This window comes from Myotis yumanensis, unplaced genomic scaffold (genome assembly GCF_028538775.1).
Source record: "Myotis yumanensis isolate MYYU_CA2020_CCGP unplaced genomic scaffold, mMyoYum1.0.hap1 SCAF_19, whole genome shotgun sequence".
NCBI lineage: Eukaryota > Metazoa > Chordata > Mammalia > Chiroptera > Vespertilionidae > Myotis > Myotis yumanensis.
In genome coordinates this window covers 4,338,366-4,362,620 of record NW_027223770.1, presented here as the reverse complement: position 1 = coordinate 4,362,620, position 24,255 = coordinate 4,338,366, and the positions used below count along the sequence as shown (strand labels likewise).

General features: G+C 58.1%; 1 protein-coding gene and 1 long non-coding RNA gene across 5 annotated transcripts in view; one reads left to right on the top strand and one right to left on the bottom strand.

The window, feature by feature from the left end:
* The first annotated feature begins 59 nt into the window (after nt 1-59).
* Nucleotides 60-1,984, top strand: LOC138997981 (uncharacterized). Its single transcript, XR_011469058.1, has 2 exons — nt 60-324; nt 1,539-1,984. It is a non-coding gene; the product is annotated as an uncharacterized lncRNA (long non-coding RNA).
* Nucleotides 1,985-3,481: 1,497 nt separating this feature from the next.
* PXN (paxillin) overlaps nt 3,482-24,255 on the bottom strand; it is a 47,039-nt gene continuing 26,265 nt past the window's right edge. Inside the window, exons 2-14 of one of the 4 annotated variants that reach the window (XM_070399874.1) lie at nt 15,178-15,404; nt 14,799-14,914; nt 14,241-14,377; nt 13,954-14,155; nt 12,787-12,922; nt 10,476-11,384; nt 8,717-9,520; nt 8,052-8,153; nt 7,656-7,826; nt 7,365-7,538; nt 6,754-6,835; nt 6,487-6,635; nt 3,482-5,547 (exon numbers count right to left, since the gene is read on the bottom strand). In XM_070399874.1, the coding sequence (XP_070255975.1) occupies nt 5,281-5,547; nt 6,487-6,635; nt 6,754-6,835; nt 7,365-7,538; nt 7,656-7,826; nt 8,052-8,153; nt 8,717-9,520; nt 10,476-11,384; nt 12,787-12,922; nt 13,954-14,155; nt 14,241-14,377; nt 14,799-14,914; nt 15,178-15,404 (3,476 nt within the window). In that variant the 3' untranslated portion in view covers nt 3,482-5,280. The remainder of the gene's footprint in view (nt 5,548-6,486; nt 6,636-6,753; nt 6,836-7,364; nt 7,539-7,655; nt 7,827-8,051; nt 8,154-8,716; nt 9,521-10,475; nt 11,385-12,786; nt 12,923-13,953; nt 14,156-14,240; nt 14,378-14,798; nt 14,915-15,177; nt 15,405-24,255) is intronic. The other 3 variants (XM_070399871.1, XM_070399872.1, XM_070399873.1) reach the window with 3 other exon arrangements.

Sequence of the window (24,255 nt, the reverse complement as noted above, 5' to 3'; positions counted from 1 at the left end):
CCCCGCCCCCTGGCAGGTCGCAAACTAGAGGATGACGTTGCACAGGCCTTAGAAACAGAATGGTCCCTGTCCCCTCTATAGTGTGCCCTTCCCCTACCAAACAGAGGGATCACTTAAAACAGTCGGATCAAAAAATAAGTAAATAGAACAGTCGGATCATTTCCTCATCCGTTCAAAATTCTTCAAAGGCTTCCCATTTCCCGCAAAGTAAAAAGATTAAAACTTAACTGGCCTACAAGACCCTACATCAAGCATGTCAAACTCGCGGCCCGCGGGCGGTTTGCAGCCTACAACGAATATTTTTGCAGCCCAGCCAATATAACGGTATGTAAGAAACGTTTTAATAAAAATTTCATAACTTAATATCCTGTTATATTTAGTTATTAATAACGAACTACAACGTTCGCTAATGACTGATTACTATCATCGTGTTGCATTCATTTCCCTGCCTTACGCGCAGGCGCACCATTTCTGTCCACTGATACTATCAGCGAATATTTTAGCAGCCGATGGCCACCTCATTAGTCTTGGACTGACTTGTTTGGTGTGCGCAACAGGAAATATTTCGCTTTCGGAGAACAAGAAAATAGGTTTATCTGCGTTACACTTATTAATTTGTTCAGTTATTCAGTGTCTGGTAAGTTCATGTTCAAGAAAAAATATTTATTAAAATGTTCTATTATTTTACGTTAATGGTTACTCATTTATTTCAGCCCTTTTATTCAGCATGTCTCCAGCGAAATAAACCTATGTTTCTATGAAAATTGAAACTTTTGTTTTTTTGCAGCCCACATAAACTTAAACCTTGCTTATTTGGCTCGTGTTAGCCTTTGAGTTTGACATGCTTGGGCTACATCATCTGCTCTCCACCTCTACTCCTACAATCATATCCCCTATTTTTCTACTGACTCATTCCCTTCCAGCCAGACAATGTGCCCCTTGAGGGTTCTTACACCAACTGTTTCCTCTTCCTGGAAGGCTCCTTGTCTATATCCACATGTGTGACACCTCCATCACAGTTTGGCTCAAATATCACCTGCTAAAACAGGCCTACTCTGATTTGCTTTTTTTAAAATTACTACCAAAAAAAATAGTTTCAAATAATCACTCCCACTTCTCCCTTACTCTGTTTTTTGTTTTTGTTTTTTTTTTTGGTAGCACTTACACTTTGTAACACATTATGTAGTTTACTTATTACACTAGAGGCCTGGTGCATGAAATTTGTGCACAGGTAGGGTCCCTAGGCCTGGCCAGCAATCAGAGCCAATCAGGGCATTGGGCTGCTGGCCGGGGCCTTCCTTCATTCAGCGCCACCCCCTGGTGATCACCGCATGTCATAGCAAGTGATTGAACTCCCAGTCTCCCAGTTGAACTCCTGAGGGGACACTTTGCATATTAGACTTTTATATATATAGTTATTTGTCTGTCTCTCCCTGCAAGAATACAAGCTCTGCAAGGCAGAAATTTTTGCTTTGTGCCTAGCACATAGTAGGCATATCATAAATATTTGTTTTTTAATATGTTTTTATTGATTTTAGGGAGAAAGGAACTGCGAGGGAGATAGAAACATCGATGAAAGAAAGAGAAACATCTGTCAGCTGCCTCCTGCACACTCCCTACCAGAAATGGAGTGGCAACCTGGGCGTGTGCCCTGACCAGAAAGCTAACCAGTGGTCTCTCAGTGCACAGGACAGCACCCCACCAACTGAGCTGCACCAGCCCGGGCTCATAAAAAGTATTTGTTGAACGTATGAATGCAGGGTTTGCAGTCAGATGACCTGACCTTCTTGTTCTTGGAAATGATTTCACCTTGTTGACACTGTTTCTCATTCCATACCTGTAAAATGGGGTAAGAGTATCCACATTCTAGACTTGTTATGAGGATTACCTGAGCTATTTGTGAAGACTTAACACAGTTCCTGGAATGCAGGAGGAATTTACTACAAATGCTAGTTTCTTTTATTATACATTCATTCAACACTTATTTGAACGATTGTACTCTCGTGTGTTTTTTAATGAATGAGCTTAGATCCTACAGCAGAAGAGGTGTTTCTCCCTACCTTTACCCTTTGCACTTGACCAAGTTAGAAACCTCTATATTTTGTTTTAAAGCTTCCTAGTGCCTCTGATGATGACCCAGTTTAGAGAAATGCTGGAGCTGATTACTGCTAAGGTCGCTGTGTCATGACAAGGTATTGCTGTGTCATGACAAGGTATTACTGCTGCCTGCTCAGCGTTGTGCTGAGTACTTTGCGCACATTAGCACTGTTGACATTTGCAACAATATCAACACCGTCTTAGTATTTCCGTTTTATCGATGAGAAAATTCAGAGGTTAAATATTTTCCCCAAGTCCCTCAGCCAGTTAACGATGGCGTCAGAACTGAAATCTACAGAAAGTCATAGCCCATGGGCCTCACTATGCTGTAGTTCCTTCCAAACCCTGAGAGTCTCCCCCTAAACACACTTTCCCAAAGATATACATACAGTTACCTTCCCAAGACATCCTGGCTCTGATGACATAAATATTTCTAATTATAGAACATCAATATAATGGAATACCATGAAACCATTAAAAAATGATGCAGATCTATATTTATTGACATGGGGAAATAGAGAGTACACTTGAGTGAGGAAGCAAATTACAAGGTAGTGTACTATATCCATTTCTATAAGTAAAATAAATCAAACATGAGCGGGAAGGATAAACCAAGTAATTATCTTTGGGTGAGGGTTGAAGGTAATTTTCACTTCTGAGCTCACTGTGAAATGGGCAGGGTTCAGACTAGAATTCAACATGCGGCTTTGGAGGGCCATTCCAAACAAAGGGGAACTGAGGCCGGAAGACGGGTGTAGGTCGTGGGGAGAACTGGGGTCGGGAGCAGGACTGAAGTTCTGGCTGACAAAAGTGAGGTAGCCTGCAAATAGGAACATGACCACCAGGGGGAAGTAGAGACCAATCGCCAACTATCAGTCCGCCCCCTTCAGTTGACACGCAGTGTTGTGTCAGTACATGGGGGGTTAGGGGGCGGGGGTTGGTCAGTGCAGGAACACTGGCAGAGGCAAGCCTTGAGTTCATACATCCTGTCTGCACTCAGGTTGCCTTCTGCATGTCCGTTCACCTCTCTGAACCTCTTTCCCCATCTGCAAATGAGTGTAAAGCCAGCCACAGGCCAACGTGAGGATGCCCGTGGGGAATCCAGGACAAAACTTAGCGCAGGCCCTGACCTAGGCAGGGCCCAATAAGGCTGCTCCCCAGCCTGCCCTGGCCAACCAAGCTCACATGGGAAGCCAGGAGGACCAGTGCTCACGGACCAGAATCCTGTGGGGCAAGGGCCCCACCCCCAGGGCTTTTTGCCTCACGTAAGGGAGCATGGATGATCTATCCTCAAACTGTGGTCCTTGTGAGTCTAGGAGGGTTTGGTCTCTCTTCTGGGACTAAGTTGTTATCTCAGACCACAAAGAAAACGCTCCAGCACAGGTCAAAATAATGGCAAACTTTATTGGCATAAATCACAGGAACTGAAATGAGGAAAAGCCAGGTTAAAAAAGTTTACAGAGAAAAAAATTAAAATCAATTCATCAAATAACCATTGACCCAGAGGATGGACCCCAGAAACCCTTCCCTCTAGGAGTGGGGTCTAGGGCGGGTCACTGTAAACAGAGCAATAAGGCCTATGGGTGCAAGTAGGGACGTCATACCTTTGACCTGCCCAGACCTGGCTGCTCCCAGCCCTGCCTTGAAGGAGGGACCTTCATCTGAAACCCCAGCGCGCTGAGCCTCTGCTAGGATCTCACCCCCTGTAGATCCACTGGGGCCCCCTCTGCTGGCCATGAACCCGGGCCTGCCTGCTCCTGTGTCATCCTTGGGGGAGAAAGCAAAGCTCTGGGGCCTTTCCATGGCTTCAGCAGATCCGTCCCTCCGCCCAGACTGCCTTGCAACAAGCCGGGCCCTTCCCCCAGACCTCGTTTCCAAGGAGGGCAGGGATTGGGGAAGTGATGCGCCCAGTGGAATCAACAAGACCAACGGTCAAAACCAGATCCCAGCTTTCCTGAGGAGGCAGAAGGAGCCCAGAGAAGCAGTGAGGAGGCGAGAGTGTTCGGGGGGTTCTCTTGGGTGCCAAAGAGTTCACAGGGGAGCAGATGCTCCTAATGGCTTAGACAGGAAACAGCACCCCCAAAGCATCCTTTCCCCTTCTCCTCACTAGGGAACAGGACGGATGAGGTTCAGAATCCTAGGCCCAAAGGGGCGAGACACCCGTAGGCCATTTCAGTTAAGAGCTTGCTGGCCTGGGTAGTAAGGAAGGGATTTCAAAATACAGCAGTTTATAAAACAGTCCTGGGAGCCGTGAAGGAAAGAAGGGGAGTCTCAGAGCTGCTCCCACTTCACCTGCTTATGCTAAGAAAAAATAAAATACAAATGGCTTCCCCACCCCTAGCCCTCAGTACAAGGCGAACCCTGTCCCACGGCCACTGCCCCACAGGACCGGTGGCGGTGGACAAGGAGGAGTACAAAAGGGGATGTCTTTAAAATCTCTTCAAAATCATTTTGTACAGAGAAGTAAAAGCAACTCCAATGATAGGAATTCAAACCTCAGTGTAGAAATCTATCAAAGTCGGCACAGTGTCCAGGCTCGAGGTGAAACGCCCCCCTCCCACCGTCCGAGACGGAGGAAGTGACTATAAACATTATTGCTGGAGAGTCTGTCTCAGTAGAATCAGAGCAGAGATGGGCAGGGCAGTGGTCCCGACCTGGGGCAACTGGAAGGGCAGGAGGAGCACCAGGAACCTTCCGTGGCCCCTGGGCACTGCGGCCCTCGGGTGGATGGGTTGATGCTGGTTTTGTCTGGAGGGAGGGTGTCCCCCAGGATTCTCAGAACAAGGATAATTTGGTCGGACGGAAATAAAGATAAAAAGAGACCCCATCTGACCCTGCCTGCCCGCGCCCTGCTCCACTGCTGAAATGAGTAAGAGATGGCTCCAGTGTGGGGTGCTGGCCAGGCCAGGCGGGTTCGTGGGGTGGGGCCCCCAGCCCCCCTCCGGGGAGGATGAGGAGCTGGCAGCCTGGGGACAGCTGCAGGAGGAGGGGGAGGCCCAGAGGCCCTGGCAGAGGATGAAAAGCAGGGGGCACCCTTTGAGCCCTCTTGCCACCCTGCACAGCCAGGACACAGGTTCCAGTTTCAGTCGGGCTTGGCCCTGCAGCCCTGGGCGAGGCCTCTGGGTCACAGTAGCGGTTGGGGAGGCTGGGCCAGGGGACAGGGCAGCTGGAGGGACGAGGGCTCTAGCAGAAGAGCTTGAGGAAGCAGTTCTGACAGTAAGGCTTGTCATTCTGCTCCTTGAAGGTGCCCTTGTTGAGCTGCTTGAGGCAGAAGGCACAGACGAAGTGCTCCGGGTGGAACTTCTTGGCCATGGCGGTGATGCAGCGGCCGGTGATGGGCTTCTGGCAGCCGGAGCACAGCGAGCCGCGCCGCTCGTGGTAGTGCACCTCGCAGTAGGGCTGCCCGTCGTGCTCGAAGAAGCTGCCGTTGATAAACGGCGTGAAGCATTCCTGCCGGCGGAAGAGGGGGTGAGGCGGAGGAAAGGGGGCTCAGCTGGGGCAGGGGGCTGAGGCCGCTTCGGGACGATGGGCAGGAGACAGTCGGGGTCACCACACTCCCACTGGCTGAGCATTTCCTACGTGCCAAGTGCTGTGCGAAACGCAACTGAATTCCCAATAGAGACGGGATGAGGCATGAGAGCTAAGTGACTTGCCCACGGTCATGCCGCCACGAAGTGGCAGAGCCTGGAGTTAAACACAGGTCTGACGCCTGGGCACTTACCCAGGAGGCTGTACTGTGTGCCCCGAAACCCTGGCGCTGAAATGAACAATGTTTCCCAAACTTATTTGGTCGGAGGGCCCTTGCTGATCCCCAGTAACAGGTATGGGCTCCCCCCCAGATTAAAGCTTAAAAACCAACGGCCAATTCCTTGGAGCTGCGAAAAGTTTGCATTCTCACATTGAATCCCCCACGTGCCCTTCTCCCGAACGGGAGGGGCCGCCACACAGGACGAGGCTGGAGACACATGGGCTTGCTCCTGGTTTCTCCCCCCTCAGTACAAGGCCTGGCCCAGGACCACTGGGCTTGAGGAAGTGTCCCCCTGCTGCTCACCCCGTTAATAACCGCGAACAAAGCCTCCAAGTTGCATCCAGAGAGCGCAGTGAGGGAGGCCCTTCTCTCCTGGCTTACCAGTGCCCCCCCCCTTTTAAATATATTTTTATTGATTTCAAAGAGGAAGGGAGAGGGAGAGAGACAGAAACATCAATGATGAGAGAATCACTGATCGCTGCCTCCTGCACGCCCCCAACTGGGGACTGAGCCCACAACCTGGGCATGTGCCCTGACCAGGAATTGAACCGTGACCTCCTAGTTCACAAATCAATGCTCAACCACTGAGCCACACCAGCCGGGTCGGTGCCCCGCAGAAGCGGGCGCAAGGGGCTCCTTACCCGGCACACGAAGCACTCAGGGTGCCAGAGGGTGTTGAGGGCCGAGATGTAGTTCTCCAGGATGGCCCGGGCGCAGCCGCCACACTTGGGCGCGAACATGTCGAAGTAATCCTTCCGGCAATAGGCTTTGCCATCTTTCTCGTGGAACCCTGAGGAGCGGGTTTTGTGGGGCAGAGTGAGGGCCTCCAGAGGTGGAGCCCTGACTCCAACATCAGCAAAGCCCCCTCCCCGGCGCACCCGGGGCGGCCAGTGAGCCTGCTGCCGTACCTTCAGGCCCGAAGAAGGCGCCGCACTGGGCACAGAAGAAGTGCTCGGGGTGCCACGTCCGGTCGAGGGCTGTCACCACTTTCTGTGAAAGCGAGTGCGGGGTCAGAGCCGAGTTGCGCCCACGGGACAGGTCCCCCCAACGAGAGCTGTCCTTCCCCCCCGGCCCGGCCCCGGCCAAGGGCACCGCAGAGGCTGCCAGGATGGGGTCTCCCTTCACTGTGCTCTGAGCACCACGAGGATTCTGATGCCCTGAAGGAGGTGACATGCTAGACCCTCTCCTTTGATCCTCAGTGCGGCTGAGGTCACAGGTTCTACTGGGACTGGGACTCCCATTTCACAGGAAGAGACTTGGGCTCAGAGGCGTTTCCCTGACGTCACACGGGGGGAGAGGGAGCCGGCACCTCCCACCACACCTCGGAGTCTCCGCAGAGGGTTCTGGGATGGAGGGGGGAGGCCGCGGTCACTAGGGCGGTGCCAGTGCACCAGGCCTGGGTCTGAATCCCAGCTGTGAGCTCGGGCCTGTGACAGAACCTCCGAGCCTCAGAGGGCACACCCTGCCCCTCGGAGGGTGACGAGCCAGCGCTGCCCGCCCCGCCGTGCCCGGAACTCACATCCAGGATGGGGCCGTTGCAGTAGTAGCAGCGCGGGGAGAAGAGGGTGTGGTAGTCCTTTTCACAGTAGGGCTGCCCGTCCCGCTCAAAGAAGTTGCGGGATCCGATCTCCTCCTGGCAGTGGGTGCAGACGAAGTGCTCGGGGTGCCATGTCCTCCCCATGGCCGTCACCACCTGAGGAGGGAGGCAGGCTGTGGCTCAAGGCCCTGGCCTGCTACGGAGCCCCCTTCTAAGGAGCCAGGTCCCTGTGCCCACCTGCCGCTCTCCCCCCCACCCCCCACCCCTCATCACCTGCCCGGCGATGGGCTTCTTGCAGGCCCCGCAGACTCCCTTGGCGACTGTGGCAACCCCCAGTTTGTTCAGGTCGGACTGCAGGCTCCCCAGCATGCTGTCCAGCTGGCTCCCGGGCTTTGGGGGCTCCCCGGGAGGAGAGCTGCTCCCTGTCTTCCCCTGGGCCATGAACTGTGGAGAGAGAGGGGCAGGTCAGGGTTGGGGCTTTTCTCCCTCCTGAACCTGGGCCGATGGAGGCAAGAAGTGCAACCTCCTCCAGGGGCCTCACGAGCCCTTCAGGTGGGAGTGACATCGCAAGACTTCCTGGTGTCAGGGACACCTGGCACCCCACTGGCCTGACCCGGGAAACATGGGAAACACGGCACGCACGACACTGAGCCCAGCCTTGGCACTGACCCCTCCCTCGTCCTGCCCTTCAGGGCTGCTCTGCCTGCCACTCGGAGGCCAGCCAGCCGCCCAGCACAGCTCTCCCTCTGCTCTTTGTTCCAGGCCCTGGATCTTAAATAGGGGAGAAAACGAGGATAAAAAAAAAAAAAAGTTCTAATTAAGGAAGAAACAAAAAGAGACCCTGTTGTTGGACCATTTCACAAAGGGAATTTAGGGTGAGAGGGCTTTTCTCCCCACCGGCAGTACCGACATCAGGAGGAAAGGTCTACAGAAAGTCTAGAGCATCTCAGGGTGAGGAGAGAGAAGGGAAGGTGAGCCAACCACAGGCAGGGTCCCGGGGGAAAGGGGCCCGAGGCCCAAGAGCAGAGGCTTCCCACGTGCTGGGCCTGGGCTGCAGGGGAGGGACGTACTGGGGTCTCTTCTGGGCCTAGCTTTCTCGGTGGAGCTGGGACAGGATGGAGGGGCAGTGGGAGGGGCAGGCAGAAGGGAGCCCACAGGCAGGCAAAAGGACAGCTGACATGCTGGGGCGGGAGTGTGGATGTCAGGTTAAACGAGATCCAGGGTCAAGGCCAGGTCTCAGGAAGGACACGGTCCTGCTGGGCTTATGGACAGAGACCAGGTGTGTGTGTGTGCAGGGGGAAGAGGTAGGGCTCATGCCGGGGCCCAGGGCCTGCCTGCATCGGGGGGAACATCGGGTCCTCGTCGGTCTGGCAGCCCACGGACCTCACAGTGGGAGGTGCAGGAAGGGGCGAGGTGGGCCCCTGCACATCCTCCTGCGGCCCTGGCCCAGCACTCCGGGCCCCAGGTGACCCACAGGGAAGAACTGAGGGCCCCAGGGTGGAGGGGGCAGGCAGGCTGGGCGGGGGAGAAGGGCTGCTGGCCGCGGCCTCTCTGTGATGCTGGAGGAAAGGGACAGGAGGAGAAGGCAGAACAGAGAAGGTTCTTCTCAGGGGGACGGGAGAGCCGGGAGGGAAAACCACCTGGGGAGAAGAGAGGAAGGAGAGCGATGAGGAAGGCGAGGAAGCACCAGCCCAGCCAGCAAGGGCACCAGAAGCCACGTCCCCAGCTCCCGGGCCTCCCCACTCTGCCCCGTCTCTCCCGGGCCACAGGATGCAGGACCCCCACACGCCAAGCTCCCCTCTGGCCAGGATGCCCGCAGCCCTGGTCCTGGCCGAGCCTGGGCATCTCCCTGCTACCTTCTCTACCAGCTGCCCCTCAGCCCGCCTCCCTCGAGGCTGCACAGTGATGACGACGCCCTCCGTCATCCAGTCCTCGGTGGAGGCCCCCGCCGCCCCGGCCGCCGCCTCTGCCTCTGCCTCCGGCTGGATGCCCAGCCGCCCCTGCAGCTCTGCGATGAGCCGCTCCTGGGATGGGGTCCTGCTCATGGTGGCGGGGTCCAGCCGGCGGCGAGGGGAGGGCTCCCGGGACATGGGGTGCGCGTGGCCTGTCTCCCGGCTCCTCCTGATCACGGAGCGGATCTGAGGGGGGAGGGGAAGCTGTCACAGCCCCACTCTGGGCTCTGCCAACGCTGCTCAGTCCACACTCGGGTGCCCGGGCAAGGGAGAGCTCAACAAAACGGCCAAAGAGCTGAGGCGGGGCGGAGGCAGGTTTCAGCTCTGACCTTGGGCAAGACACTTCACTTCCAGGGGCCTCGGCTCCTCCATCCTTGAAATGGGTTCGTACTTTCCTGGCTGCCTTAGAGGGTTATTATTACTATGAGGATTATTTATTTGAGAGCATGTAAGTGAGCACTCTTAAAAAGACATAAGGCTTTTTCTTTCTTTTTAAAAATTTGTAATAAAAAATGTAGTCATTCCTTCCAAATCTTCTAACCAAATTTTTTTGTTTATATTATAACCTACTGGTTTGTAGTGGTTTTGGTTTTTTGTTTTGTTTTGTTTCTATAAAGCAAGAAGCAAGTGACAGCAGCCATGCTCACTGAGGCACGTGCTGCACTCTGAGCGCCTCCAGGCGTGAGTTCATGGAATCCTCTGGACAACCTTGCAGGGAAAGGTCTACCTTTACCCCCATTTCAAAGATGAGAAACTGAGGCTGGCGGGAGGTTGCCCAAGGTCACAGAGGTAGCGAGTGTTGGAGGCAGGGTTTGTATTCAGTTCTATCTGGTCCCAAAGCTCATGCTTTCAACCATTTCTCGAACACTCAATGTCACCTCCGGATGTCAGGGGGGTTCATCGAAAGGAAACGGCCTTAAACAAGCAAGAAGCGGGTTGTCACTCAAAGTGATTCCCAGGCCGGGAGCTGCACTGGCCCCACAGTGCCCAGGCGAGAGCTGGTCGTCGGGTCACAGGCCACGCTAGCTCAGGACTCGCTGCCCAAGCAGACATGCGCAGTGGGAGGCGGCATGCAGTTAGCCAGAGCGGCCCACTCAGGCCGCGAGGACCAGGCCCAGCCGCCGTGCAAGCTCGCGCCTGCCTGGCCAGAGGTGGAAATCCTCTCGGTTGTGGGTGTGTCCGTGACCATGGCCTGTGGAAGCTCCGGCTGTGCCCTCAGGGCCTCGGCAGCAGCTTCCGTGGTGCCCGCTGGCCTCCGGGCTGTCTCGGGTCCCTGGGTTGGCCGGATCGGGTTTCGCCGCATGGGCATCTCTCCACCCAACTGCTCCTGGTTCACAGGAGCCGGGCGGCTGCCCTCTGGCCCCGCGAGCTCTGGCCTGGTCCCCTCCTGCAGCTGTCCACGTTCCTTCGTGGGACTCCAGGTATCTGGGAAGATGACCTGACGGTCTATGGCCACGACAGCTGGCTCCGTTACTTCCTGGAAGCTGGGCGTAGCTCTGTGGGGAGTCTCTGGCCTGAGCGCCTCCAAAGCCCACGGCTGCTCCCACGTGGCAGCCAAGGCCTCCTCTGGGTACGCAGGGCTGGCTGACAGCCCTTGGGGGTCTCCAGGCTCCTGGGGACCTGCACACCCAGCTTGGGGTTGAGTGTGGCCTGGGGGAGCCCTGGAGAGCTCACTCTTGAGGTTTAGTGCGTCCCTCCAGCCTTGAGCCTGGCTCTCTGCACCAAATGGCCCCAGAGAGCCCTCCGCAGAGGGAGACCTTGAGTTGGGGGTGTCAGGTGTCACCCCGAGGCCAGCCAAATCAAGCCAGCTGGGGGCCACAGGAGGTAAGAGGCCCTGCCCTTCCTCATCATCCTCACAGCAGAGGGCCTCTGTGGTGAGACCGTGGCCTCCAGCGGAGGGTTTAATAGTGGGTGGCAAGAGTATAGAGGGCCCGGGAGGAGGAAGAGGAGGAGGAGGAGGAGAAGGAGGAGAAGGACGTATGTGGTGTGAGGATGGAGCTGAGCTGGGCGGCAGCCCCAGGGAGTTCAAGGCCACAGCAGAGGAGCTGGTCTGGAGGAGAAAGACAAAAGGCAGAGGGAAGAAGAGAGAGAAACAGGAGAGGTGAGGACGGACGCTCCCTGCAAGGGGTGGGCTCGACATTAACTCTGAGAGCCACCGTCTATACTGGCGGGGTGGCCGCAGAGCTGACGTATGAGGACTGGGCCTCTCAGGAGACCCCGACACCCAACACGGTGTTCCTGGGCAATGTGTCCTTGGCCCCATCAAACCCAGGCAGCAGGGCACGCCTCTGAGCAAGGCCTGGGAGCCACCCCAATCAGAGTAGGCACAAGGGAGAGAAGGCTCAGTGTGGTGGCCGTTGGGGAGAGTGACCAGGGAGGTCAGTCCAGGCACCATCAAGGGACAGTCAGCCACAGGCAGCTGCTCTGGTGCCTCCAAACCAGAGACCAACCAGATTCTCGGCTTGGTTTCTCCCAGACAAACCCATCTTCCCTACATCCCCGAGACCTTGCTCTAGGCGCGCAACTAGAACCAGCTCAGCTTCCCACAGGCACCACGATGCTGGCTCTCAGAAAGCCACATTCGAAAGGGCGCTGGAGCAGGGCTTCCTCGGGCCAATGCCTGGTCCAGCAGACTTGCGCCTGGCTTTGGCTGCTCAGAACGGCCCGTAGCTCTTCCCCCCGCCCAAGCCCCACTCGCATCTCCCACCAAAAACCCCAGCGAAGGGAGGTTTGGAGGCACCATCAGGGCCAAGAGCGCATGGACCACTTGCTCCCCTTCTCAGATTCCCCAAGTCAGACGCCAAAGTTCGACCCGCATGGAAACGTGTTCTCAGCAATTGCAGGAGAGTTCGGTCAATATCAGCCCCCAAGGCACCGCATCTTTCGATAAAACACCTGGCCTGGCAGGCGGGGGGCGCTCGGAGGGGAGGAAGGGCCGCGTGTGGACTGGCCCAGTTGCTCCACATTAGGTTTCCCACACACAGAACTTGAGGGATCCAGAGGCCCGTGGAGAAAGCAGGGCAGGACGGGAGGCTGGCAAAGGAGGCCTTGGGTTCAGAAGGCAGAGGCAGGAAGAAAGAGGACGTGCTGAGGACGCCAACGTGGGAGATGAGCTCCAGGGCAATGACCGCTCAGGCACAAGCTCGCGAGGCCCCCGTGGCCAGCGGAGAAGGCCCTCCCCCACCAAGAGCAGCGTCGACACAGGGCCCTTTGTTTTACCTCCTCGTCCCGGGAGGAAGGAATGTCTCGGCCTTCACAGGCTGCAAGGCAGCTCAGTGCCCACCGCCTGGCTGAGCCCGCCCTCCCCCACATCCTGGCCAGGCCAGGGCACTGTGGGGCCCCTGGCTCAGGGCGAGGCACCCAAACGGAGGGGCCGAGTTCCAGCTACTCATACTGAGGTATGGAAAGAGAAGGATGGGAGACACGGGCAGGGAAGAAGGGGCTTCGAGCACCTTAAAATCCGACAGGGAGGCCATCAGCTCGTCCAGCTCCCTGGTGGCAGAGGAGGCCGAGATCCGTGTCTGCTGCTGGCTGGAGGTGACGCGCTGGGGGCTGCTCATCTCACCATGGCTCACAGTGATGGCGGGGCTGCAGGCAGGCACGAGTCAGAGGGAGCCCCAAGCCCAGCCCCAGGCTCCCCCCACGAGGCCCTCCTTAGGAGATCAACATGTCAGCTCTGACATTGGGGTCCCACCCCCCCAACCCCAGGGAAGCCCACTAGCTCCCGATCTCTTCTGGGGGAGGAGGCTGCTGTCAGCCAGGGCCGTGGTCGGCAAACCGCTGCTCGAGAGCCACATGCAGCTCTCTGGCCCCTTGAGTGTGGCTCTTCCACAAAATACCACGTGAAGGCGAGCACGTACAGTGCAATTCAAACTGGCCCCTACGCAGAAGTCGGTATTTTGTGGAAGAGCCACACTCAAGGGGCCAAAGAGCCGCATGTGGCTCGTGAGCCGCGGTTTGCTGACCACTGGGCCAGGGGGACAGAGCTGAGGTGCGCTGATGACATGGGAGAAGGGAGGGCCGCTCAACAGCAACTTTCCCAGGAAGACACCTCTAGTCCTCCAGCCCAAGTTCAAGCTCCTTCCCCCAAGCCCGTGACATCAGCCCGAGCCGTGTAGTCTCCACAGCACTGCATGTACATGTGCGAGAAGAGCGAACACTTAGAAAGCACTCACCATGTACATCACCTGCTATGAGCCAGAAACCACTCCACTGGCTTTACATGTACGATTGGGTCGACCCCATGGAGGCAGGCAGCCCTATCCCCATTATCCACACCCCCTAATCCCATTTTACAGATGGAAACACAAAGGCTTGAGATACTTTGTAAGGGTAGAGCCAAGGTCTGAACCCCATTATGTGGCTCCAAAACCTGTGCTGACGGCCACTAAGCTACAGGGGCCCTCAGCATGCGTGATGTCCATCCTTTCTGATGGGTGGTGGCTCGAGGAAGGCAGGAATGGTGTCTGTGTGACTCGTCACTATCCCCCCAGAGCCTGGTGCAGGGCCTGGCAGACCACAGGCTCTCATGGAGGGAACAGGTGACATGGGGCTACGTGGGCAGGCATGGAGCATGGGCACTGATGAGCGAGCCTCCCTGGCAAGCCCGGGGCACTCACACGGGGCTGGGCACGGAGCTCTCCAGCTCGTCCAGGAGACTCTCCACGCTGGGCCGCACGTCCTCCAGGCCCCGGGCCCCGTTCCGCTTGGGCTTCTCTTTCATCTGGGGCCCGGCGCTGCCCGCCAGCAGGCTGTTATTCTCCGGGGTGCCATAGTGAGGGCTCAGAGCCCGAGGCAGCGGGGGGCTCGAGTTGGCCTCATCTTGGGAGAGGGAGAGAGAAAGACTGCTCAGCCCTGAGCCCTCTCGGGATGAGGCAGGCCTTCCCAGGGAGGGGCCCAGCCCCACCTGTGGGGAAGCCCGAGGGGCCGTGCTGCACAGCGTTCAGCTCCAGCAGCAGGCGGTCCAGTTCCGAAAGGTTGCTGCCCAGAGAGGAGCTCATCACGGTAGGTGAAGGCTCAGACGACTTCTGCTTGTTGGGGAAGCTTTGAGAGACAAAGGGAAGATCACATTGAGAGACACTCCCAGCTTTGGCCACCCCCGATTCTCCCGGAGAATAGGCAGCAGGGGACGAGGTCTCCCACAGCAAGAGGACTGAGAGTGGGGAGGGGTGTGGTAAGAAGAGGGGAGGGAGGAAGGCCTGCCTCTCCACTCCTCAGTGACACGGGTGACGTGACGTGGCGGCGGGCTTAGCATGGAGAATGGAGATGGCCCTGATCAGGCCATCAGGAGGCACCATGAGCTGGCTGGGGGCCTCGGGCCTTCTGTGACTTGGCCCAGTGACCCAAGGCAGAACCCTCACGGGCCCTGGCCAGGCCTCATCCCTGGCCTCGGCTGCCTCCAGGCCTGGCTGGTCCCAGGATTCCCAAGCAGGGGGGGCGGTGAGCAGCAGGGCTGGGGCCATACCTGTAGACGTGCTCTTCCTCACCGGCCCGAGCGCACGGAGGGCCCAGGCCGTCCTGGGGGGTGGAGGCGCTGCACGGTTTGGCACTGGAGCCGTAGGCGGGCGGCAGGGGCTGGGGCTGTGGGAAGGAGAATGATCAGAGCCTCCCGGGAGGAAAAGGAACAGTCCGAGTCACCCCCAGGAGGCTGCTGCTCACAGCCCGTCTCACCAGGGAATTTCCATGCTCCGGCTGGAGACAGGTGAGTAACACTGGGTCACCGCCCCTCACGTGGCGTCTGGTGGCGTCTGGTGAGGAGAGCCCCTCTCCCCTTCCCCGGAGCCCATTCCTCCCTTGGCTCCCAGGCCGCTGCCAGACACGCTCCTTTAGCCCCAAAGCCTCACCTGCTGGTGGATGAATCGGGGGGCGCTGGTCTGCCACTGGTCTAAGGGGTCAAGGAGCGCGCCATTGAGGGCCTCGCTGGACGGGGGTGGAGGGACCGGGGGCGGCACCGCAATCTCCTGGTACGTGTGGTTTCCAGTTGGGTAGGAATAGGGCGTCTCCTCCGACAAGAACACGGGCCGTTTGGAGATGTGGGAGGTGGTGGACTCCAAGTCCTCCAGCAGGGCGTCTGCGGAGAAGGCCGGGGAGAGGGTGAGAAGCCGGGGCGCTGGGAACTCCCCACTGGCAGCAACCGCCCTGCCTGCTCCAGGAGTTAATGATCTGAGCACCTGCCCCGCCTCAGGTCAGCCAGCCTGCCTAGGAACCAGCTCCCAAAGCTGACCTCCTCAGCCCAGCCCCAGACTGGGGGTGCTGGGGAGGCTCCCGGGGCTGCCCCTGCAGCTCTCCTACCTCTGGGTCGGCACCTTTGTTCCCTGGGGACAGGCTGTGCAGCCGGCTGGCTGGGAGTCAGCAATGCCCGCCTAGAACTCGGTGCTCTGACTCCGCAGGGCCAGGCGGAGAGAACGGTGGGCGGGGCCCACGTCACGGGGAGGGGCCGACAGGGCCAGGTCCCACTTACTTTCCAAGAGCTAAAGCGTTCTCTGCCCCCACATTGGAGGGACCCCCGGGTGAAACCTGACTTCCTGAAGCAGAACCCCAGGCTCCGAGAGCTCCTCTCAGGCTATGGGGCGAGGTGTGCGGGGAGGTGGGGGCTGGGACTAGGCTGGTGCAGTGTTCCCTACCTCCTGGGCCAAGCCTGGGGGGGGGGGGGACCGGGGGGGGGGGGGTTGGAGCGGAGGGGATGGCAGGCCTACTCCGTAGGCTGTTTCTGCAGAAGCCTGGCAAGCAGCCTGGCCCCACAGGCTCCAGGGCCCCACTATTCTGCTTTTACCAGCAGCAAGGGAGCCGAATGGGCCCTTGAGTGCAAGCTTCCATTACTCAGCACCAGGCCGACAACAGAGGGCCCTGGATCGCCGCCTCCAGACAAGAGGAGGACAGCAGGCGGGTCGGAGTAGGAACTGCTGATCTCCCCCCTCGTCCCTCCCCTCCTGGACCGTCACCCGCCCCACAACCCAGAGAGCCCGGCCCCACACGCCACACCCTCATTCCTGCCACTCAGGGACTTGCTCACTCTCACCTCTCCTGCGACTGGCCTGCTCGGGACACAGTCCCCGGCCCTTGGGACAAACTCCTGAGAAAGCAGTGGCTGCACTACTGGCATTTCCTAGTGGCAGGCGCAGTGTGGGACTGCGCACTCCTGGTCTCAGTTAACCCTCCTATCGCCCCACAAAGTGGGATTCTGATGCTTCCTTTACAGACGGCAAACCAGCTTTGGGAGGTGGTGGGACTCATCCCCGATCACCAAGCCAGTAAGTGACAGGTGGTCTGACTCCTCAGAAGCCCCAAAACCTGGCCTGCAAGAGGCGCTGTGATCACTAGCTGATGCCATATTTAAACGGTACCGCTTCCTGAAGGACGGGCCCAGCTCTCAGGGCTGCCAGGCGGATCCCTCCTTGTGGCCCTGTCCTCAACCCCACCCCGGCTCAGAGAAAGAGAGAAGGAAGCAATGCCCTCCGGGCCGGGCCGGCTCTGTGGGCCCACACCTTCTCCCGCTGCCTGCCGGGTCTCCTTCCCCCAAGGCCAGCCACACCTACCCTGGCTTCTACCCAGTGGTTCAGAGGGAATCCCAGGCCCCGCAGCCCAGGACAGGTCCCCTGACGTCCGAGGAAGGTCAGCTCCTGCACTCCTCCCACTCCAGGTCCTTTGGAAGGATCTGGCTTCCTGTCTCTAGCAAACCGGAACTAGAACAAGTCAGTGTGTGTCTAGGTAACAGCAGAAAAGGAACCGCGTCCAGGCCAATCCCAGTGGCCTCTCCGCAGCCCCACCTGCTGTGCCGGCTTCACGCAGAGTCCCCACTTCCTCTGGGCCCAATCCAGCAAGGGTGGGGTTTCTCCCTCATCATGGAGAAAGCCCAGAGGGCTCCCCGGAGCAGGCAACAAGTGCAACCCCGAGGGTAACAGGAGCAGCTGCTGTGCTTGAACACCCACCACGTGCCAGGAGCTTCAGCTGCGTCACCTCCGCACAATGACACTAGTTCAGGTGGTAAACTGAGGCAGAGGCAGAGGCACAACCTCACACGGCCAAAGCCAGCTGAAGGGGCCCAGCTGGGATATGAACTTGGGTTTCTTGGGCCCCAAACACTCAATACAAGACAGACGGTTAACCTTCCCTGTCAAACCACTGCCCTCTGCATCAAACACCCCTCCTTGGCACTCATGATCTGACTCTAAGTCTGGCTTACTGGTTTATGGACTGGATTCTGGTTTACGATTTCAATGGGCTCTTTCAACAGATACATCAGTTGGCCGGAAGGCGCAGTCCCGAGTACAGAGACAAAAGATCTTAGGCTCTGGAGTCGAGCCAGAGCTGAGTTCAAGCCCCAGCTGCCCTCTCCATTGTCCATGGCCACACAGCAAAACCACTTAGCCTCCCTGAGCCCCAGTGTCCTCAGCCAGCTGGGGGTGTACACGGGATAGATAGATGCCATCGTACACATGGGCAGCTGCAAACATCAGATCTTAGTTGCTTTGTGAAATTCAGAAAAAGATCTTCCTCGAAGGCGCTCAGGGTGTGATGCTAAGTACTGGCCTCTCCTAAGTCTTCCATGGGCAGAATCTGGGCAGGACATGAAAGGAAGCTAAAGTGGTAAAGTAACATTCCAAGTGAAACACTGGATGTCAGGGAGAAAGAACAGACATCGTTTTCCAAACTCCTGATGAGGGAACCCCGGCGAGGACACGCAGTCACAGCGTCTGTGGTGCACTTCCCCCTCTCCTCCCTCCGTCTCTGTTCAGGGACTAGACGGGGCTTGGTGTCGCCGCCCCCCAAACCTCCACAAACACCTCAGGGAAGAGCCAGGACTCTGAGCAGCCCTGGAGGGCACGCTGGCCCCGGCGGTGGGTTCCTATGGGCACAGTGGTTACAGGCCAAAGTTCCCTTGCAAGTTCCCTGACTCCTCCCTGCTGGAGTAAACAGAGTGGCCCTGCGAGGACTGCACGGAGGCGTTCATCTGCAGGCAGTGCCCAGAGGAAAGGGTCCCCAGTTTGCAGCTGCATCTACCGCCTGGCACCCAGCTCTATGCACCCTAGGGGGGTGCTCAGAGATCCCTCCTACTCACACCCCAAAGAAGGTGCCAGAGAAAATGGGGTTGACCGGGCAAAGAAGCAGGAACGGAAGCAGTCAGGGCGCGCTCGTGCAGGATCAGGCAGGCCTCCGCCTTCCTCCGCTCTCCCCAGGCCGGAGACCCTCCCAACAAGGCAGCCCCGGGGCATGGGCTTCCCAGCCCCTTTCGGGGAAACCACCCTAGATCCTGAGCGGTTCTCGCCTCTCGAGCCCAGCGCGGAGTGCCAAGTCTCCAGCCCAGCGAAGGCCACTCGGCTAGGCTCTGGCGACGAAGGGTGCAGACCTTCCCACTCCCCGCCAGAGGGCGCTACCGGCCCACCGGCTCCCCGCTGCCGGGAGTAACCACGGGTAACCTCGCGCGAACAGGGATTCGGCCGCGAAGGCCCGGGAGCCCCGCCGCGGATGCACAAGGTAGATTTCAATGCCGGGAAGCCGGGCTGAGGTGGAGGAACAGGGCGCCCAGCCTCGGCCGTGCCATTTGCAGGTGCGACCCCAGAGTGACCACTCCCGGGTGCCACGCCCTCCGCAGACGGACCACGCGCAGGTGCCGGACCCCATCCCGAGGCCGTGCCCGGGCCCAAGCCATGCGCAGAGCCGTCGCGGCTTCGCCAAGAGGCCACCTGGGCAGGCGGCTGGGTGCAGGGAGCTCTGAACCAGGCCGCACCCCAGCCCCAGCCACGCGCCATGGAGCGTCATCTGACCCGAGGACCTGCTGGGAGCGGCCGGATCTGCAGCCCCCAGGGGGTTAAGTAAGACTCAAGCGCCTGGGGCTGCTGCCCCTGGAGGGAGGGGACCCACGGGCCGGTCTGCCGGCATTCCGGGGCTAACCAGCCTAGGGGTGCAGGGCAGAGGAGGGAGCCCCAGAACCCCTCATCCTCCCAAGGTAGGGGGCGCCCCCAGACTGGCTCTGGAGACTCAGGCTGACCTACTGACACATGGCACCCAGCAAGTTTCCATCTTTAACCCCAACTAGTGCATAAAACCAGTCCGGGCTCTTTCACAAGAGCTTCTTCCTCCGACCCAGGCCCCAGCCACTCCTCAGTAGCGATAAGACTATCGAGCCCTAGAGCTGAACAGACACCAAGAGGGTGAGATAAACGCGGGGAGTGGTGGGGCGGGGAGGACTCTGAGCCGTTCCCTCCTCCCAGGCTCTAAGCCACTAGCTGTTGGAGCTTGCACCGGGGAGGGGTTTCTGAGTCACACCGACTGCTTAGTGGCTGAGCTGCCCAGCCAGGCTGCTTAGCTGTTCTTGGGCCTTGGTTTTCTTGTCTGTCAGATGGGAATTCCACCCCTTAACTCAGAGGAATAAGGATTACAAGAGAAAATGGAGATACAGTGCTTGCTTAGCACCGTCCTGGAACAGAGCACATGCTCAGGACTTGGGAGCTGCAAAGCAGCCCGGAGCTCCCTGCCAGAGAGGTGGTTAACCCTGGAGGGGAGAGAGGCGGCCTTCCCAACCCATCCCACTCCTGGGGCAAAGGCTGCTTCCGGATCCTGGGTCAGTAGTTAGGGGCACCATTCTGGGGGAACCAAAGTCACCCTGGAGAAGCCTCCCAACAGGTCTCCAGGATGGAACAGGTGAATGTGGGGCGCCATCGGGTACCAGAGCCCACACTGCCACACCTGCCCCAGTGCTGGGCCCCTCCACACTTCTCCGCTCGGCAGCCCCAGGCAGAACTAGAAGAGACAAGGGCCATCAGGAAGACACCACCTCACAGGCTACGAGAGGCCCACAGGACAAGACACACCAATACTCGGTCATGGGCCAGTTTAAGTCAGCGCTCAGCGCCCGGGGGGTGGGCAGTTCCTAGGAGCTGACAGCGGAGGGAAGGAGCAGCAACAGCGCTGAGAGCTGCCGCACAGGCAGAGGGGCTGCCAGCGCACAAGGGCCCTCCCAGCGGCCAGGGCCAGCTGTACGTCCTGCTTTTTAATACGAGACCGGACTCAGAGGCGGCATCAGCTCAGCACGTCCCTTCCCCACAGGTCCTGGAGAGGCCCAGCCTTATGGCCTACCTTGTGGGCCCCAGGAGGTTTGGGGTCCCCCTGCTGAACACCTCCTGCGGCTGCCTGAGCTCAGGGACAGCACAGTGAGCAGGCTGGGCCTTCCGAAGGAAGGAGCTATGTCAACAGCAGGCCCAGCGCCTGCGGATGGCCTCCTCTCGGCCCCTTCCTGAAACTCTTCCAGATTAGGAAGGAGAGCAGAACAAAAAGGCAGGTCTCCCCTCCCCCAGCCCTGAGCACTCACGGTGAGAGCAGAGGTAACCCAATCCGCAGCGGTGGGGTACTTTTGCTCAGTGAGTAACTCCCCAGGAATGGGGAGCTGGTATATTTATCCCGATAACTGTCCTGGGAGGGAAAGACAGATCTGTGACAGGTAGGGCCAATCCACAATTAGGCCAGATCTGCTCTCCCCCACCCAGCCCGGACCCAGGGCCTGGACACTGACTAGGAACTCAATCTCCTGGTGAGGCCTGCCCTGCCAATCTGTCTCCCCTCCAAGAATTCAGCTCTAGAGAGCAGGGGCCTTGTCTTGCTCCATGCCACATCCCCCGCAGCTAGAGTGAATGGCGGGCTGACAGGGACCGTGAGGAGAAGACGGGAAGGAGCAATGAGCTGGCAAACAGCCAGTGCGAGCCATAGCCAGGAGGTCCCGCCTGCTGGGTGCCTGTCAACAGGTCGCACCACCCTCTGGGTCCTCTTCTTCATCTGTAAAATGGGCAGAACCCAGTGTGTCCCCACAGCTGGTAGCAAGTTCTGGGGAGGAGATCATATAATTTTGGGTGACATTTACAGGGGTGGGCAACAGTAGGTTTACAGCTGTAATACAATAATTAATCAAGAATAAACTCGCCAAAACCGGTTTGGCTCAGTGGATGGAGCGTCGGCCTGCGGACTGAGGGGTCCCAGGTTCGATTCCGGTCGGGGGCATGTGCCTGGGTTGCGGGCACATCCCTAGTGGGAGATGTGCAGGAGGCAGCTGATGGATGTTTCTCTCTCATCGATGTTTCTAACTATCTCTCTCCCTTCCTCTATGTAAAAAATCAATAAAATATATTTAAAAAAAAAAAGAATAAACTCTGTGTTTCCTATACTCACAACTATAAACCTACTTTTGCCAACCCCTGGAGACAGCACCTTTGAGCTCTTCAGAGTTTGTCTATATCCAAGACATCGCTGCCCCAGACAGAAACTGCTCTCCCTCGGGGCTGGGTAAGAACCGATCAATACTGTCGTGTCATCTAATATTTAAAAACCAGGCCTGGAGGGTATGAAGACTCAGCCACTATTCTCCGTGGCTGACTCATGCCTCACTCACCAGGAACTGCCATTCTACTCTCACCGCCCGGAGGAAGTGTGGGCTGGGGTGACACCGGAAACAGGGGAAGGTGTCTTCCAATCTGCTGCCAGGAGAGGTGGGGTGGCCACGGGAGGTGCTGCCATTGCTAAGGAGCCCTTCCCGGCAGGGCTGCCGCCAGGTGGGTGTGCCAGCAAGCTGGGTTTCTTTATTGGGTGCCTGGCTTGTGCCCAAGGTCACAGAGCACAAGTAACCAGAGGCTCAGAGAATAAAGGCAGAAAGGCAACGCCAGAGGTCACCCTGCGCGCCAGGCCCCCACCCAGGGCCCCCACTGATCAGCTTCCCAATCTGAGGGGGTCCCAGGAGGGTCAGCAGCAGCAGGTGGGAGGAGCCCCCACCTCACAGCAAGGGAGCAGGTCCAGGCTGGCAGGAGCGCAGTCTCTTTTCTGTCGTAAATAACTCATCTCTGGTCCAAGACCAGCGGGCCCACCCTCCCCCAGAGGTCCCAGAACAACTGTGAACACATTTCATTGGTCAGATTTCATCTGCCTCTTCAGGTCACCCAGAGACTCCAGACTTTAAGGTCGAGTCTAGGGCGCATCTCCAGGCCCGTCCCACAGTTCCTTCAAAGGGTAAAGTGCGGCTTTACATACAAAAAGATGACCGCCTCGAACCCAGAAGGCTCAGGTGACAGCCTCGAACCCAGAAGGCTCAGGTGACAGCCTCAAACCCAGAAGGCTCAGGTGACAGCCTAGAACCCAGAAGCTCAGGTGACAGCCTAGAACCCAGAAGGCTCAGATGACAGCCTAGAACCCAGAAGGCTCAGGTGACAGCCTCGAACCCAGAAGGCTCAGGTGACAGCCTCAAACCCAGAAGGCTCAGGTGACAGCCTAGAACCCAGAAGGCTCAGGTGACAGCCTAGAACCCAGAAGGCTCAGGTGACAGCCTAGAACCCAGAAGGCTCAAGTGACAGCCTAGAACCCAGAAGGCTCAAGTGACAGCCTAGAACCCAGAAGGCTCAGATGACCGCCTAGAACCCAGAAGGCTCAGGTGACAGCCTCGAACCCAGAAGGCTCAGGTGACAGCCTAGAACCCAGAAGGCTCAGGTGACAGCCTCAAACCCAGAAGGCTCAGGTGACAGCCTAGAACCCAGAAGGCTCAGGTGACAGCCTAGAACCCAGAAGGCTCAGATGACAGCCTAGAACCCAGAAGGCTCAGGTGACAGCCTAGAACCCAGAAGGCTCAAGTGACAGCCTAGAACCCAGAAGGCTCAGATGACCGCCTAGAACCCAGAAGGCTCAGGTGACAGCCTCGAACCCAGAAGGCTCAGGTGACAGCCTAGAACCCAGAAGGCTCAGGTGCTGGACATTCAGCTCTGGCAAACCCGTCCAGTCCAGTCCTGCGACCTGGGCCCCTCTGGGCAAGTCCATCTGCTGCCGAGCAACAGGGGCTCCTTGGCCTCTCACGCCGATCATCACCAGCAGAGGTCGGAGGGGCTCAGAAGGGAGTCATCCTCCCTGCAGAGACTGGAAAAGAGAATTCAGAAGTTTGCCTGTTCCAGGAATGAGCTGAAGCCTTGCACCATGTTTATCGACTTCACAGCACTCATTACCCCTCTCAGTCAGGCTCTGACCGATGAGCACAGCCCAAGGTGCTTCCCGGTCTCAGGCAGCCCGTCCCTGCCTTGGCTCTGTCTTGCCTGCCTCTCCCGGTTCGCCTATAGAACCTAACAGCCGCCACATTTCACTGGTCACCAAGTCGCATCAATTCTTCCTCCATCGGCCTTCTCCCCATTACTTTCCTCCCTTTCTTTTCATAACAGGCAGGCGACCACTTGGACCTGCATCAGAACCCACACTCGGATACTGTAAGCAGACACCAGCAGTTTGAACGTCTTGGAAGCCCATCTGTTTTGTGTGGGTCCACACATCACTCTCGCTTCTCCCTCTGGGCTGCAGGCCCTCTGTGGACAGGGACCCGGCCCCCTCGCTGGATCCCCAGCACTAACACCTCGGAGACCGAGTTACTCAGACACCTCACAGAGCACACAACGAGCAATCGATGAAAAAGTGTTCGCAAGCCACCGTGAAGGCTGGGAGACGCCTGTGCCCTCCCACTGTGACACGGGAGCCTCTGGGTAAATAAGTCCCGGCACTGATGGCGCTGACGTTCCTCTCCCGTAAGGACAGGAGCAGGAGGAAGTGGAGCCAGGGACAGAGGCCAAAACTCTTGGGAGCTGTGACAGGCCTGCCACTAACTCGGGCCTCCTTGCTGAGCACACCCCTGGCCTCGCCCCTCCTGCCTCGGGTTCATGCCAAGTCCTTCTCAGAGAACATCACTGAGTCCAGAGGCCTCCAACTCCAGCAAGGACAGAGGCAGGAGAGAGAATGTCGGCTCCAGTGCCCCCCCCTCACCCCAGCACTCCTGCCCTCACCCCATACCCTCACCCCTCACCCCAGCGCCCCAGCCCTCACCACAGCGCTCTTGCCCTCACCACAGCGCCCCAGCCCTCACCACAGCGCTCCTGCCTGTCACCACTGCCTGAGAGCCCTGTGGCTTTGAA